Source organism: Harpia harpyja, chromosome 1 (genome assembly GCF_026419915.1).
Source record: "Harpia harpyja isolate bHarHar1 chromosome 1, bHarHar1 primary haplotype, whole genome shotgun sequence".
Lineage (NCBI taxonomy): Eukaryota > Metazoa > Chordata > Aves > Accipitriformes > Accipitridae > Harpia > Harpia harpyja.
In genome coordinates, this window is record NC_068940.1 from 74374316 (window position 1) to 74391176 (window position 16861).

The following is a 16861-nucleotide window of genomic DNA, read 5'->3' on the forward strand; positions in this document are numbered from 1 at the left end:
AACATACTTCTTTTTAACCTCAGGACAGCAAATAGCTTACAGTGCAATTTGTCCTGTGAGCCTGCTCTATTTGACCAGAGCATACTAAACATTCAGGCAGGTGTCTGATAAGGAAATACTGGCCGTGCCCCTTCACAGGCAGCACTGCAATGCCAACTAAGTACTACAGAAGAAAAGTAGTAGCAGTGTGATGGGTCTGGAAGATGGGTGTTACAGCTCAGATCTTTCTTCCACAAAGAACCCAGCTCCATTGTCCCCCACCCACATAATTTAAGTTCCTCTAACAGTGAAAAGTAATTTCTAAAGAAAAAACATTAGCTACCACTTCAGTAAATGCTTTAAAGGCCATTATGGGAAATACATTCTGAGGAATCTTTTTTGTTAAAAAAAATCTATCGCGCTGTTTAGAGAACATAATCATCTTTTGTTATATACTCAGATATTCTCTGCTGAGCTTTAATTTGTTTGTTTGTTTGTTTTGTTAAGTGAAACAGATAACCAGAGACTTTGTTTCCTACTCACTTAAAAATACTAATGAATTGTGATAAGGGCAATAGCAGGTAAACTTTTATCAATCTTTCCTCTTTATCCCACTGAAACCAATTGTTTGGAATCTGTTAATTTACACAGGAGGAAAACCGTTCTACAGGTTTTCAAAGAAAATGAAAGTTTAAGGTGTACTTGATAGATTACAGAATTAATCTATTATCAAGATATTACAATTAAGCTATCACTAAAATCAGGGTCAGTGTAAGGAAATCCCCTTTTCTTTAAATGAGACACTTTTACCTGGATGGTAGAAAGCTCAGGGACTACTTTGAAGACTGCTTTAGAAACATTTAATAGTCCAGTTTACTTTTTTTTTAAAAACAATCACTAACATCTAAAGCTTCTATGACAATTTAATGGAAGGCCCATTGTCTCTATATTATTTTTCTCAATCCCACTTGATCCATGACCCAAGAAACTGTAAACACTCACATAACACTTAATCATTTGCTCTGCATCCTGCCTTCCTTTCACATGTATACTCCTCAGATTTCAGTGGGAATTTACAGAAGAAATACAGAATAGGAAATATGAATATATACTAATTTCTAAAAACTCCATATAAAGAGATCCTGCTTTGTTTCTGTAACTCTTATCTATGACAAGTACAGACCAATATTTATTATCAGTCATTAATGTTGCTAAAATGATACACTGTCTTCTGAGTTTATTTTTCTTTTTGCCAGCAAGATTTTAGTGCATTAGAGGTTGATCAGATTTTTGTAGGCTTTTGGCAGCATTAAGTGAGTAAATCAGACTGTTAGCTGACTCTTCCAACTAGCATATAACAATAACATGTCTTCTACCACTATAGTCGGTTTCAGGGGTAAGAAAATACTTCTGCTTGAACCTGTAGCTCAAATTCTGCTCTCAGATAAGCTTATATTGGTCCCACTGTGTTTAGAAGAGTTTTGCCCATTTCTGAAGGCAGAATGTGATCCCACATTCATGAAGTCAATTAATGTGTTCTCTTGAGAAAGAGACTCCTGTTTTCCTCACCTTCTTCCAAACTGCAGGTTCTTTTTCATATCACATGGGGGACATTTCTCAACACAGAGTCACAAAAATTGAAGCAGTTATGTAAGAATTCACAAAAGCTAATCCTGTCAACTAATTTACATAGAAAAAAGAACACGTGTGTAAAATCAGACTTATGTCTGACATCATAGAAAAACAACAAAGCCCTTATTTGGCAAAACACTGACATGTAGCTAGCAAACCAAACACAGCTCTGGTGTAATTTATCTACTTGCAGTGGAGCTGATGCTGCTGACTCCACAGATGAAGTCAGCCGGCAGTGATCATCATGTAGACTATGCTGTTGGACAGAGGAACTCTCATTTTCGGTAGCCACTCAGTTTCCAAATACCTTAAAATCTGTATAAAAGTTTTTATGTTGAAACAAGTAAAAAAGCTAAAAATTACTCTTTATCAGATATAAATTATCTTTAAGTGACATCATACATATAAAAAACTATATATATAATTTACCTCTGTGTGTGTGCATGTGTGTGTGTATACACACACAACTATACACTCACACCAGTAACTAAGCACTCATTTAATCCAGTCATTTTTAGTAAGTAATGAGGAAAAGTGAAGAGGCTAAAGCAGACAAATCAGTGGAATCTGTCAACTGAGAGAACTATAAAAGTACCATTTACTCTATTTAAGAGCGTTTGAATAGTTTCATCTATTGCTATAATATACAGCAATGTTAATATTTCAGTCACAGCTTTTGTCCATTCCCACAGAGCACATCAGTACTAGCTACATGTAGAGTGAGATCAGTGCTTTGTCAGACCGGTTCATATCTACATTCTAGGCCATAACTAAATAAATTAGAATACGCTAAAGTGCTACATCAACACTAATGTTCCTGAACAGTAGTAACGCACATTTCTCTTTCAAAAAAAAAAAAAAAGAAATACAGCAGCTATAGTTTCAAACATAGTCACATTACGTGAATATGCTTACATGTCACTTTGTTACAGTATTCAACAAAACACACAACACAAAACCATACGGCAACAGTCAAGATTCCGACAGAGTACAAAAGGTAACTTCTAAAAAGTCGAGCATGATGGAAATAGACATTTGCAGAAAACACACTGTCTTCAGAATTCACACTTGAAAGTTTCGTTTAATCGTAACTTGCTGATGTCGATATTTATTTCCTCTGGTTTGTCACGTCTGTATGTTACTGTTCTTGTACAAACAGTAGGCAAAAACATCTTATCCTTGAAGGAGAAGATACAATTTTTATCAACAATTAGCTAACTTTCATATGCAAGAAAAAGATTACTCAATATGATGGCTCTGAAATCAATTACCTTCTTTGTTGCAGATACTCTGTAATCAGCTGAAGATTTAACTTTATTGCTACTCCCCTGCAGAATTATCTGCCTGATGATAAGGACAACAAGCAACCCAATCAGAAAGGTAACTATAAAGATTATGGAAAAGACTCTAAAGTAGCTTCGTCCAGAGAAACATTCTGCAACGAAAGGAAAACACAAGTGTAAAGCCTAACGTATGGAATAGGCACAACCCTCAAACACAGATGTATCTACTACTGCATAGTAATGTCGCATAAATGTAACACAAGCCTGGTAAAAGTTAAGGGAAAATAGATTAAGGGAAGTTAAGGGGAAAAGTTGCCACATGCAAGCTTTTAAAGCAGGGCATATCAAGAAAGGCAATTCCGATTAATATCCGCTGTAGAAAAATGGAGAAACCATTATTCCTTTAATCTACAGAACTAAGACTCAGGCTTCATGGTGTTGGCCACCATAAATTCTCTGTAAGCTGGTGAGTTTATAGCTGAAATAGAGAGGATGAAATGTTAGAGATGGACAGGGCCAAGACAGTTTAATCTTCACAAGATTACAGTGCAGATCATCGGTGAAATATGAAAGAAAATGTAGTTTATTGAATCATTGTCCAGTGCTCTCCTCACTGGTAGACCTCTCTCACACGGTAAGATTTCCTTAATTAATACTAAAGTTATGAGAAAAGTATTCACACTTAGTTTCCTCATTTATGAACAACTGTAAGATAAGACGACATACAAAAATGTGAAGTGACAAAAGGTAACCTTTTACTTGCATTTTTGTTGCAGCATGGAATGATTAAGCTTTATGAGATTCTATTAAAAAAAATTTTATTCTTCCACAGCCCTCATAACTGTGCAGTTTTTTATACTTCAAAGGAATATTTAAACATTACTGAATGTGAGGTAAGCATTCTACTTCATTCTTACTCATTTCTGGTAATGTCAAATAATGTAAGCAAATCCAGAGTAATAAAACATACAGATGCCATAACAGATTTTTATAAATATTTCTTTAAGCATTGCTCAGGCAGGATTCATTATTGTTAGATGTGACTTCTCAAGGAGCTGGGAAATCTGATTTAGCAATGCTTGCCAATCACATTTCCTGTTATTATTTATCTTTTACTTTCCCTGAAGCTATAAGTGATTTTCCTCTTTTTCCTGCTTGCTTTCTTTATTATTGTAAGAATATGACACACTTTTGAAAGACATTGTAACAGTGGTGAATTCAATTATTAATCCCAACAGATTTTCATCTCTTACTAAAATTAGCTAGAAAATGTCACATACCTGAAGTTTGACCAATATAATGCATCAGGTAAGCGCATGAGGTTGTGCACTGGTCAAGTTTTGCTTGAGACGCATTGTTAGAATGATGGCACTGAACACAATTCCTGTAAAATAAAAATGTAATTAAAAACCTATGTCCTTGTACTCCCATTAAAGAGACTGTATCAACAGGCTGACGTATCACTTGCATGTAATGCCTTCCTGTCGTTAGTAAAAACATTGCGACACTTATTTATTTTTTTCTGAAATGTGATGCCTCTCTCAGCATTTTATCCCTGTGATGCTTCTCAGAACGAACTAGTCAGAAGCCATAAAGTAAAACATGTCTTTGGCTTCGAGCCACCTTCATCCGGCCCCTGCTCTGTATTTTGTGATGTGAGTTTTTCAGGGGGTATAGCTAAGGGTCCAGCATCCTTTCCTCAGCTATCAGCCTCCAGTTCAGTCCTAGTCTTTCCTTATCTATCACTCTCATTGGGATACATGCTGGAACTGATGGGTAGAGATCGGTGTAGGAAACACAGCTTTGTTAATAATTTTTTGGATACTACGTTAAGACAAAGACACATAAGTTCCCACTGCTGGGCAGTTCAGAGGGTCAGCAGCACAGTGGGAGGCAGTGCTGTCAGTCTTACCATCTTCACTGTACAGCCTTGCAGAAGATGGACATCACAAGTGATCCTGAAAAACCCCTGACTGAATTTTTAACGAAGCTGTGCCATCTTCTGAATTTATTAAAGGCGCATTTCATAGCAACTTTGAACAAGTGTAAGCCAGCAAGGCTAACTGCATTTCATCTACTGAAATCTTAGCAGTCACCTTTTCAGACATGGCCCAGCTTGGCTCTCCAGCGTATTCACCAGACGAGCTATAATTCAAGTGAATACAAAAACCCAACAATTCTGGTTTGATCACAATTCCCTTTCCAATGAAAGGCTGATCTCTCACCCTCTCAGAAACACTGGGACACAGAACATTACATGTGCTGATGGGAGGGCATAGAAGAGCTGTGCCCAAGGACAGGACTTCACTGACTCTTTAAGCCAGCACCACTCAGTGTGCCACTGAGAGCTTGGTCTAGCTTCTCTCCTCCTTGGGCTGCTCATTTCGACCTCCATCCACACTGTCCCTTCCTTTACATGGGCAAGGAAAAATGACATGCTTTAAAACCAGCATGGCAAAGACTACGTGGTTTAAAACTGAGTAACGGAGAATGTTGTTTTCTGGGTAAGACCAGCTCTGCTCTGCTGACCAACAGCAGTAATAATGTGCAGGTACTGCTCTTGTTCCACACCTTCTTTCAGCTGAGAAGCATAAGGAGTGTGCAAAAACAAATTTGGAGAATATTATTGTGCTTGCTGGCATTAAAGAGTAGGATCTACTGTCCTTTTTTAAAATGCCAAATTTATGGGCTTTATTTCCTACCCAGAAGATTTCACATGAAGAACCATCTTTTAATAAATGTATGAAAAAATGATACTGACAGGCCACACCTCCTTTGACTTCAGAAAGCTGAAAGCTGGACACACATTGGCGAACACAGATACAGACATGCAATTCTCTTAATTGCCAGTGTGAACCCCTCAGGTACATAGAGAAAAGTCTCAAATATGAATTGTTTCAATTTCCTACAGTCTAAATATCTAAGAAATATAGCACACATCTAGCCAAACAGAAATATTTCTCCTTGTTTCAAAAGGAGTTGAAAAGTCAAGTCTAGCGCAAGAAACGTACCAGTTTTCTTCACAGGCTTTGTTACAAGTAGGGCAATATTCACACAAACGGCCAAAGCTTCTTGGATCTGTGCACTCACACTTTCCACATACACATCTTCCTCTTCCACTGCAAATCTGGCCCTTTGAATTCAGGCAGTGCTTTGCTGATTGCAACGAGCACTGGCAACGGTCACCTTCCCAGCCAGCATAGCATTTGCATTTACCAGCTTCACATTCACCATTACCTACAACATCAGATAGTCTTGAGTCATATGCTTTTGTGAAAACATAGAAAGTCAATTTTTATACGCATACGTCTGTATTGCTGGTGCTGTATGTTAAACAGAGCTAAGTTAGACCTTGGCTTGCTAATTAGTTTTTAAGTTAACAATTTGGGCTGAAATTACCAGTATGATACATATTTATGACTGCTGTTTGTTGTTCAAGTTGAGCAAAAGCTGCTACCTTGATGTCACCCTAACCCCCTTTACCACAATTTTTCCCTGTTGCCTTAGATCAAAGCAGCGGGGACTAAAAATTATGCAACAATCAGGAAAACAGTCTTCAGGCCAACTAAACAAACTTCTCTTTAGTAAGAAAGCATTCAATTCAAATAAACAGCAAGATTCAGTGGAGGAGGGAGTATCGAGTTCATGTGCACATGCCAGGTTTTTTTCTTTCTTTTCTTTTCAGAAGCACGCATGACAGCACTGCTTTTCTGCCTTTCTAAAGGACAGACGACTGAGCTGAACAGGTGGGTGTGCTGTGCTTATGAACTGTAGGTTGTTTAATAAGAACTTCAAATGCACAGCCTCAAGGATTCAAAGGCTGTGAAGAACCTCTGGTGGCCTTTACAATTTCCCAGGCAAAGCAGTGGGAGCTTTAGGGCAAAATCCATGTTTTCCATGTTGTAGCAAATTTAGGCAGGTGTATAACTGACATGCTGATAATGTTCAGCCACATTTTTACAGCACGTGAAAGCACCTTTAGGAAATACAGAAATAGCACAGGAAGCGCAGGCAGGTCTAGCAAATCCCATGAGATCTCCTCAACTATGCCTCGGCAGTACCTAGGTTTCACACAAACTGCAATGGCCTTTCTTGTGCTCCAGGGATCCACCGAGCAGCTGCAGGGAGATAGTCCCACCTAACAGATGGGATCCCCTAAGTGGGAGTGAGGCCAAGGTATAGGCTGCCCCATTTTTTGCCTGGGCTGGGCAAAATGGAGGGGGGAAGGGGATCATAGGAAATAGAAGAGCAAGGCTCTGCACTGGGGAACATCCCACGAAGAGGCACACCACTCAGCCACGGCTCTAGGCAGCAGGTTCCCCTTGTGGTACCCTAGGGCGGGACTCCGTCACAGGTGACAGTCTCCCATCACCTCTTAGACAAAGATCTCCCTGTCTCCTCTGCCAACCAGGGCACCACATCTCAGCCTTTAGGAGCTTCTAAGTTTGAAAGGTCTGCTTATGGTTAAGAAATAGTAAATTTGCAAAGTGGGTTGGGAAGAAGAATAAGAAGATGAACTGTAATTCTTTGTGCTGGAATGAAGTATTTAAAGGATTAGGTAACATTATTTCTCTTCATTTTATGTAAAGTCCATAGTCACCAGCAGAGCGAAACCAAAATAACTACTAAAGTCCATAGTATTACTCTCAGTTTATCTAACTGTGGTCGAAAAGATCAGTCCCTCATTTCACTCATTGGTCAGTACACAGTGAAATGAAAGGATGCAAAAATATTTAATTACTCCTCAGGGGAAAAAAAAATTCTGGTAGAGATATTGTAATTATACTGATTCAATCCCATTTTTCTTTAATAACACTAACTTAAAAGTACATGTTTTGTATTTCGTTCTTATGCAATTTTCATTCGCATTTTTTCTTTAAAAAACATAAAGTAGGCCACAAAAAGAATACGAATTTCTAACAACTCTCCCTGTTTATGTTTCACTTACACTCTCCTTTTTGGAGCAGGTGATCCAAATGGTGTTAGCACATATATCAGTATTTGAAATCAAGTGTCACTGTATCTCTCACAAAACTGATTTAGGGTATCAGAAAATCAGAACCTCATCTGGAAGTTATGATTCCTTCTAATCTCTTAGTATCTCATATTCCCATTAGACTGAAATGTATCAACACACTTTCTAGAATAATGTTACTGTTTTATCTGAGGTATCAGTATCATTACTTCTGAAGAAGTTTGAGATTTAAATCTTAAAGTAGCTAAACTTCAAAAAAACTCAATAAATCCCCTAAAAAGTAGTGCTGAAGTTTACAATACAATGCATACCTCTGTGGTAAAGAAAGCCCAGGAGCATGAATTCCTACCAGGCTGTTCAGGACATTTCACACACTAATTCTGCACACATAGTTCTTGTACTTGACAGCCCTACATCATTTTTTTCAGCTACATCATGTATATAATCTTTAGAAAACAAAACAAACCAAAAACCAAAACCCAAAATACAGACATAAACTCTTACCAGAACATAAGTTTCCCTGGTGATATGGGCAGGAAAAATCATCCATTTCACAGTACCTGCCATACACCTTGCCTAGCTTGGTTTTGTAGCAGAAACATTTTCCGTCTATGCAATTTCCTTGACCACTGCAGATGGGCTGGTCCTGGTGTTGTCTGCATCTCTCAGAAGGAAGCATATCTCTATTAGAGCTACAATTATTGTCACTGCAATGGGACTGTTTGCCATCAGACAAAGTTTCATCAGCCCATACTCTTTTGAGCCTTGCACTGTCTCCATACTGACAGGCACAGCTTTTCTGCACATTAACGATGGTGGTTTCATTGAAACCAATAGGCTTAAGTATTGCATATTTTCTTCCTCCAGTTGTATCACATCCTTTCATGGTAACTGATACATTGAAAAGTACCTAAGAAGAAATAAAGACAGATTTTACATCATTATTATTTCCTATAAATTGCTTAAATTTTTTAACACATAAATAAAGCAGAATCTTACATTGTATGTGAATGTGCACTAGCTAATCATAACAAAATACACAGTGGCCATCTGTCAAATATGCTATATTAGTAATGATAGGCATCACAAATACAGTTAAAATCCTAACAATAAAAGATTGACAGCAGTCTACTTTTCATGTTAAGAAAGCAGAGTTGCAAAAGACAAGTTTAATACAAGTTAAATAGTAATAGAGTTACCATCATCATCCTCCTGTTATTACTGAATGTGTACCTTCTGTTATATTATAGAAATACTCAGATGAGAATTGGGACTAGATTGGGCAAGACAACACACAAACGGAAACGGAGATACTGTTCGTAAAAGGAACCTATAATGAATGTTCTTGCTGCAGAAACAGTCCATGCAAATAGAAACCACACAGTTTTTCTGGATGGCCCTATCTACTCCTACTAAATGGCTCACACCTTAGTAGCAGCTTATTTTTCCCAATTCCTACAATGGGGATGGAGCAAGAGAGCCTTGCTGCTCTTGCTGTGGTCCTGGGCAGACCAAGTGCTGCTTCAGAGCGGACCCAGTGCCTATCTCCTGGCCGTGTCATCGCCATCACCACCATGCCGCAGGTCCTCAGCCCACTGCAGCAGCAGCCCCTGTGGCTTTCCAGAGTCCTGGCACAGGACCCTGGATCATTTTTGTGGTTAGGTGACTGCCATAGAGTTTGCATCAATCACTACCAAAACTCTTTGACAGCTCTGACGTGTGATGCTCTCACTAGAAGCAATCTTGTATTTCACGATTGCTTTGGGGGCTTTTTTTGACCGGTAGGCTTCTGACAGAGCTATTTAGCCTGCTGATGAAAAACAACTCTTCCTCACCTCCTCACAGAGAAAATATAACCAAGAGGAAAAGGTGAGAAAGGAGCCCAAAAGAAGCAAATACCTTTACTCTTTACCACCAAAGAACAAAGATTTCCAAACAAAAAAAGAGAAAACCTAAGAAACTGATTACAGAGCAGGTTGAAACTACCCGCAAAGACTAAGGCCATTCATTTCTTATCACTGTCTCCCCCTCCCGCTGCGCCCCCACATGAGGACAGCCAAGCCCTTAGGGACAATGGTGGCTTTGTGGCGAGCAGGGCTGCGGCTGCCTACATGGACAACAGGAGAAGAATGTTGTGCAGAAGCATGTGCTTAATGTCGTATCAAGGGGGCACAGAGGCTTTGTTTCGCCCTTTGCTTTTCTTCTTCTTGTTTCTCAAAAGCGCCACTACACACATAACCCCTCAGTTGCCTACACTCTCCGTGCATGAGACATCTTCCCTTCAGCTATGGGGCAAAAGTGTGGCTATGCAGTAATTAATTCATACGGCAGGTGCGTATCATGTGGGGAGGACAGGCTGCAGCTAGAGAATGTGCTTTTTATTCAACACAGAGCCCTGCTAGAAAACATCACCTTCATGTACAACACAGTACTGGAGGAATGGCAGCGAGATGGGAGGGAAGGACAAATCATGTCTTGCATATGAGTAGTGAAATTTGATGGGTCTGAACACAGCAGCAGAAAGATGAAACATATTGCGACTAAATAATTACAACACCGTGAACACTGACACTCGCTAATAGCCAAAGTTAGTTTTGCACTCTGAAGAGGCTGTAGGATTCTTCCAGAATATAATACACTTTGTGTTTTGGTAAGAAAAGGAAGGAAGAAAGATTAGACAATGAAAGGAATGTGAGAATTAAGGAAAAGCATTTTGCCTGTAAACAAATACTGAAAGGAGGATTTACGGTTAAAATAAATTAATCTCTTGAGGATGGCTCATTTTCAACAGCAGTAGAGGTTTAGGACCACATGCAATCTTTTACAATCAACTGGTTTGGCAGCTTTTTATTAAAAAGAAACAGATATAAATATTTTTCTTTTCATTAAACAGAACAAATTCCAGCCCTATTTCTTATGACATGCACAGGGAAGAACACTGGAGAAGAGATGAGTTAAGAAGAAAAACATAGCAAATCTCCCTTAAACTATAGAAGCTAATCAGCAGCAAGTCATGCAGACAAAATTCAGAAGAGCATAAAATACATCTAAATGAATGTTTTAAAAATTCACATATTTAATCTACTGATTTGTTTTGCTATTTCTAAACAGAGACAGAAGTAAAATCACACCAGCTGAGACGTATGTCAAGAAGGAAAGAACTCCTTGACCTTGCTCTTCAGAAACACAGACTTCTTCCTGGCAAGCTAAATGAATTACTCTACTAGTCCAAGCAATTTAATAAATATATCAAGGCACAGAGAAGTTGTTCTGGGAAGAAAACCATGTTCTTTATATTAGCCAGACATCCTCCCTAGCATTTTCATGGTGCATGATGCTCCAGTTTTACAATCCGTTTAATTCAGTAGGTGGTACAGATCCAAATGGTGATAAATCATTTTATTAATATGATTTATAAAATAAACTAATTATCCAGAACCCTGGTTGTGCATGAAGACTACTAGAGAGAGTGAAAGGTGGCATCTAGTAGAGATCCAAGGAACACAAATTCCAGTGATTCTTTTCCACCCGGTGATTATCTTTCAACCTCTTTACGTACAGATTTCATCACAAAGCAAACAGCTATTGTGCCCAGTGGAGGACAAAGAAGGAGAGTTTTAATGGACATTAGCTTTCAGGAAAAGCTTTGAGCCTTAGTTCCACAAGATTAGTGAGAATTAAAATAAGATTCAGGAAAAATAAAACCAGAGAATAATAGAGAGTCTGTGATCATTAATCACACAAATCCATTTTCAGTTTAAGTAATTCCCTAGAAGATTTCACACCATTGAATCCCAACCAAACAGAAAAATAAGTATTCCAGTTCCTTGAAGAATGAGAACTATCAACATACTTCTTCATTATATCCCACATTTTTACATCCTTCCATGCCAGTTTTTTTACTTCCATCAGGACAGATTGCAGTGATATTGAAATGAAGACCTTGGATCTGGTTATCCACTTGAATTTTCACTTCAGAGATTAGTTTCTATAACCAGAAAACAAGTTTTAGTCACATTGCATCTCAACATATAATGTGCATTGGTGACTAACACCAAGTACTGCTACTATGTCTGACTAAAAATGAAGAAAGCTTGTCTGTGTGAATAAAGGAATGAATTAAAGCATTGTTTCCCATATAAAGACCCGATTACATTCCAAATATACACAATGAGTGAACTGGTAATTCTGATAAAGAGGATTACGTTTTCCAGATAAAAATGTTTTCAGCTTTTCTAAAATGGTTTTGAGACTATATTTTTCGAAATTTGAAAATCTATTCTAACAACCGTGCGCAACAAAAACTGCTTATTGTTTGAGAGACTACACCGCCTTTTAGCCACACATTTAAAATAAAACAGTAAACATACATACAACTACCCAGCAGAAAAGGTTCCTAACTGACTTGACATTTTATAAACTTCTGATATTTTGCATCTGTCTTCGAAAAGTTTTCTCTGAACAAACCTTAGGGTGACCTAAAGGCTACTGGGATTATTCTTACTGATTTATTTGGGTCAGCTAGGACTATACAAGTCCCATTAGGGCTTTTTGCAATATAAAATAATGAAAAACCAGCTACTTTGTAACTTGTATTTACTGCATGCTCTAAAATTCTGCTTCCTTCTAAGAAGGAATATTGCTTCTTGACCTTTCAAAAATTTATTAAAGCTCTTTACAAACATATGGAGCTGAAAATTGCACGAAGAGATTATTAAAATTCCTGGCATATTATTACTATTTAAAAAATTAGTTTAGTGGGATATTTTTACTGCTACAAATGGAAATTTAATCACATGAATCTGAACACGTTTATCTTAGTAACTTTTTGAAAATTAGTGACTCATCTTTGGCTTTTTTGCCAGGGATTTTCAGCCAGGGTTTTCCACAAATAAGCCTAAGGTTTCCCTGCCTAGAACAAGAGTGCAAGAAGCTCGCTGTCATTGAACATCAACACTAAATTTATTTTCTTATCTAAGTACTTTTGCTTTCAGGAAAGCAAAACATTCAAGCCCTGTTCACTGTGTGTTTGTATATTACAAGCCCCTAAAACTATGATAAAAATCTCATAGTATCAAATCCAATGAAGTTTAGGATGGGAAGGAAGATACTGCCTAAAAAAATGAAAATAAGGCAAGAGCAAACTGGGGGTGGCTGGAGCAGGAAAGTCCCACAGACTCTTCCATTGAACTAAATAATTGTTTTGTAAATTTTCTTTTCCTCTCCTTGAATGTTTGCCCTGCACTGTGCTCTAAAAACCGGGACACAATTTAGGATGGACAGTGTAAAAGAGGCATACAAAAGGACTATGATCTTCAAAATTTTTTGCCAGCAATTTCCTGCAAACCTCCATATTCAAAATTAGATTTCTCGATTTTATAAGTGAAAGTACAATATCAGTGAGAACTTCCCTGCAGTTTGACTACACCCAACCTCCTCTGCTTTTGAATGTCTTTGCCTTCTGTACAATGTTTCCAACATGACAGTAAGAAAAATGTGCACAAACTCACAATATTTACCAGGAACAGACATGGGACTTGGCTCTTCATTATAGCCAATTTGCTGAAAGCAAATAGCTTGATTTAGATGGTTAACCTAGTACAATGGATAATTTCAGCCTCCCACGTCCAACTAACTAAAAATAATGTGATACACGTTGGTACCTTGCATATAGCTTTGTAAATGATTTTTCAACTTTGGGAACTTGCATGTTTGTGTAACTTGCACACCTTAACAGCATTCAACCATCTAACCCATCATGTTCATTTTGATGCTGCTCTGTGGGCTCCCTGTGCTCTAGTACCTCAAATGTATACTACTTGGCTTCATTTTCAAAGCTGTTTATGCCCCCTCTTACCAGGCTATCTTTCATTCACAATCAAGATGCCAATTTCCACTTTTGAGCTGCCATTCGCTGTCAAACGTTTGTGAAAAATGACTTTATGCTCTTTGCCATGCTATTACTTTCTCTTTCCCATACTATTACTTTCAGCTGAGAACTCCACGTGAGAGTTCACAAAGCCATTTCCATTGTTCTCTCCCAAATCCCTATCAAAACTTTTCTTCAATGCCATGCCTTAAAAGCCCGAGTCATCACACTGCTTTGTGCAGTGTAAATCCTGCTTTCCCCAATACCCACTGTTGTCAAACAACCTCCTTGTAAATTCTCACCTGTTGTCCATTTTCTTAGAATTATGCTATAAAACCCTCTAGATACTGCACTATCTTTTTGCTCTGAATTTTTACAGTGCCTAGACAGTGGTGTCTGGTCTGTAACTGAAGATCTGAGATGCCTAAATTCAAATAAGTCAGACATTTCTTTTGAAGTTACATGGCAACAGGTGCAGAGAATCAAACAGCGTATTTAGGAGCACCCTTAGAAAAGAAAAAAGTGCTAGCTCTTGGCTTTGAGACAGCCTGGGAATTTGAGAGCTGTCATGGGAGTGTCACTCACCAACCTGGACATTCAGAAAATAAGAGAACCTATCCTTGTGGACTTCAGATAGGTGCCAAGATCTGGGAAACTCCAACTTCAGGCTATGAAAGGTGAAAAATCCCTGTACAAATATGGCATACAACATTGTCACTCTGTTCATACCTGATAGGCTTCTACCACCAAATCGTTGAGATTTGCTGCTTGTGATTCTATCTGTCTTGCAACAGTACCAGGCAACAGAGGTAACAGATCCTATGAAAAATACAATCATTTATGCACAGTTTTAATTTTTAATATAAATATTGCGCTTCCAAAATTGGAAAAAGAAATCGGGTTTCTAACCTACTTTATACCAATGGAACTGGCTTCCTTGAACTGCAAAAATAACATTGATGTTATTGTCAATCAATTTTTCAGAGAGCTGCCCAAGAGATGGATGCTCCTGCAAAACACAACAGAAAAGAGAAGACTGCAGATCAGTAGGGAAAAACCTTATATTTCACATATGACACGATACAGGATTCCAAAACCACCCCAACCCTTATTTCTAAATGTACAGAGAAATGCTAGGCCTACATCCAGAAGAAAGTGGCACAAACCAAATAAACAGATCATGACAAAAAAAATCATCAGGGCATCAGCCAGACTGTGACAGACTTATCCGTTGCCAACTATGCAGGGGTGCTGCACAATGGGAGGACTACCTCATACAGTACTATTTTGTTGGTTTGAGTCTGATGCTTAAGAAATATGGATACAATGTTGTCCATGGTCCATCTAGAATGATAACAAGATTCTTGAGAATGATAGGTGGGTTCTTGTGCAAAAGTCAGGGAGAAAGTACAACATGAGGGCACCGAGGTGAGGTGTGCTTAAGGTGAGTAATTAAAAGTTTGTTCCTCAGAAATGTATTTTGGCACCAGGGATCAGGCACATCAGCTAAATGCAGCCACTGGGTCAGGTTCTAGCAATGTCAGTATTCTGTACATATCTTACTTATGGCAGACAGCTTTCTCCTTCTCTGTATGTCCAAGACCTGCCTTAGGATTGATGCCTCCAGTCCTCACTGCGACAACCTGCTACATTTTCTTAACCATGCTTGTGCTTGAAGAAGGTAGCATGAGTTTCACGTCTCTCCCCAGTAATGACATTGCTCTATTTGGTGAAGTACCTATGATGGCATGTCCTGTGCCAGTGACCTGCCCTTCTACATTTCTCATTGAGAGATCTGACATGGATTTGAGAACAAGAAGTGTGTTGCTATCCCATCATCCAAGATCTGGGGAAGCATAAGGGTGTCTGTGTGGTCCCAGTGGGCTTTATACACCTGGGCTATGTGAGATCCCTCCAGCTCCAATACTCTAAAACAAACTGTATCTGAAAGTTACCGCTTATTTACCATACATCTGTGAATACTTCTCAAGAAGTAAATTCCACACTTAAAACTCATGACTAAACATAGAGAAGTGACCGGAGCCTTCGCCTGTGTTTCCCCTTACAGATATTTCATCTGGACACCTTCACTTATGTCAGGTCCTTCAACCTCTTTCCCCCATATACTTCTGCTGTCTTTCTCTTCCTGATATTTTTCACCATCTGCCCCATACTGTCTCTCTCTTGCACAAACATGCTCCGTTTCCCTGCACAATTCATTTCTCCTCAGAGTGCCACTTGTTACTCAAGGCACCCTGCAAGTCAAGTGCTCTCCTAACAGTAATCTGAATACCAAGACAGCTGAGACAAAGTTATGCAAGGGGGCAAAATCCGTTTCTGATCATATTGCACCATTATAAAGAGCCTTGTACAGAAAGAACGAAGGAGTTTCTTGCTGCAGTTTGATCTTAGCCAGGGTCCACGCCTCTCTCAACTTTTCTACCCTTTGGTAAGAGATTCTATTCCTTAAGGTAAGTGATGACAGGTAGGTAACATAGTAATAAATGGACCTTCTTATAGCTCCAGCTAGGGAGTGTGCCATACAGGATGGTCCAGGGAGCATGCATTCCTACTACACAGCAGTTGTGGGTGAACTGCAGCAGCAGTGGCTTTGTTGCCATTTTCAGGAGCCTACAACACAACACTAAGCCCTCCTTCCTTCTCCATGACCACAGAGCACAGTGGTGGGGCCTCCGTTGTGCAGCACAACCCTACAGGCCACATGCAACTGGCTGGCGGATCACAGACACACCAAGGGGTCCCAGGACATGGGCAAGTGAAGCCAGGCGTTCTGCAAATACCTCCTGCACTGTAAATGTGTGAATGACAGGGGCAGTACTGAGGGATCATGAGGTGGTGGTCAAATAAGTCAGTCTTCTTGCTTAACACGTGACACTAGACATGTCCAAATTCCAGCAGAGTGGCCCCTCAACATCTCTGCAACTAAGAGCAGAACTCTGGGATCAATGATACCAGAAATGGGTTTCCAAGCCCTCATGAAACAAAAGCTTATTCAGATGGAGCTTACTGAAGTCAAGAGATGACATGCATAGATGTGCAAGGGTTGCAGGGACTACATCCCCAAACTACCTAGCCTGCTTACAGGTAAAGCTGAACTTTCAT

The 16861-nt window shown here is 39.0% G+C and overlaps 1 protein-coding gene across 5 annotated transcripts in view; it reads right to left on the reverse strand.

The window, feature by feature from the left end:
• Nucleotides 1-16861, reverse strand: part of ITGB8 (integrin subunit beta 8) — a 51374-nt gene that overhangs the window by 4952 nt on the left and 29561 nt on the right. For 4 of the 5 annotated variants that reach the window (XM_052800428.1, XM_052800437.1, XM_052800400.1 and 1 more), the window contains exons 7-13: nt 14652-14747; nt 14468-14557; nt 11723-11857; nt 8374-8779; nt 5906-6131; nt 4175-4278; nt 2883-3046 (exon numbers count right to left, since the gene is read on the reverse strand). In XM_052800428.1, the coding sequence (XP_052656388.1) occupies nt 2883-3046; nt 4175-4278; nt 5906-6131; nt 8374-8779; nt 11723-11857; nt 14468-14557; nt 14652-14747 (1221 nt within the window). Of the gene's footprint in view, nt 1-2197; nt 2790-2882; nt 3047-4174; nt 4279-5905; nt 6132-8373; nt 8780-11722; nt 11858-14467; nt 14558-14651; nt 14748-16861 lie in introns of those variants that run through there. The other variant, XM_052800419.1, reaches the window with a different exon arrangement.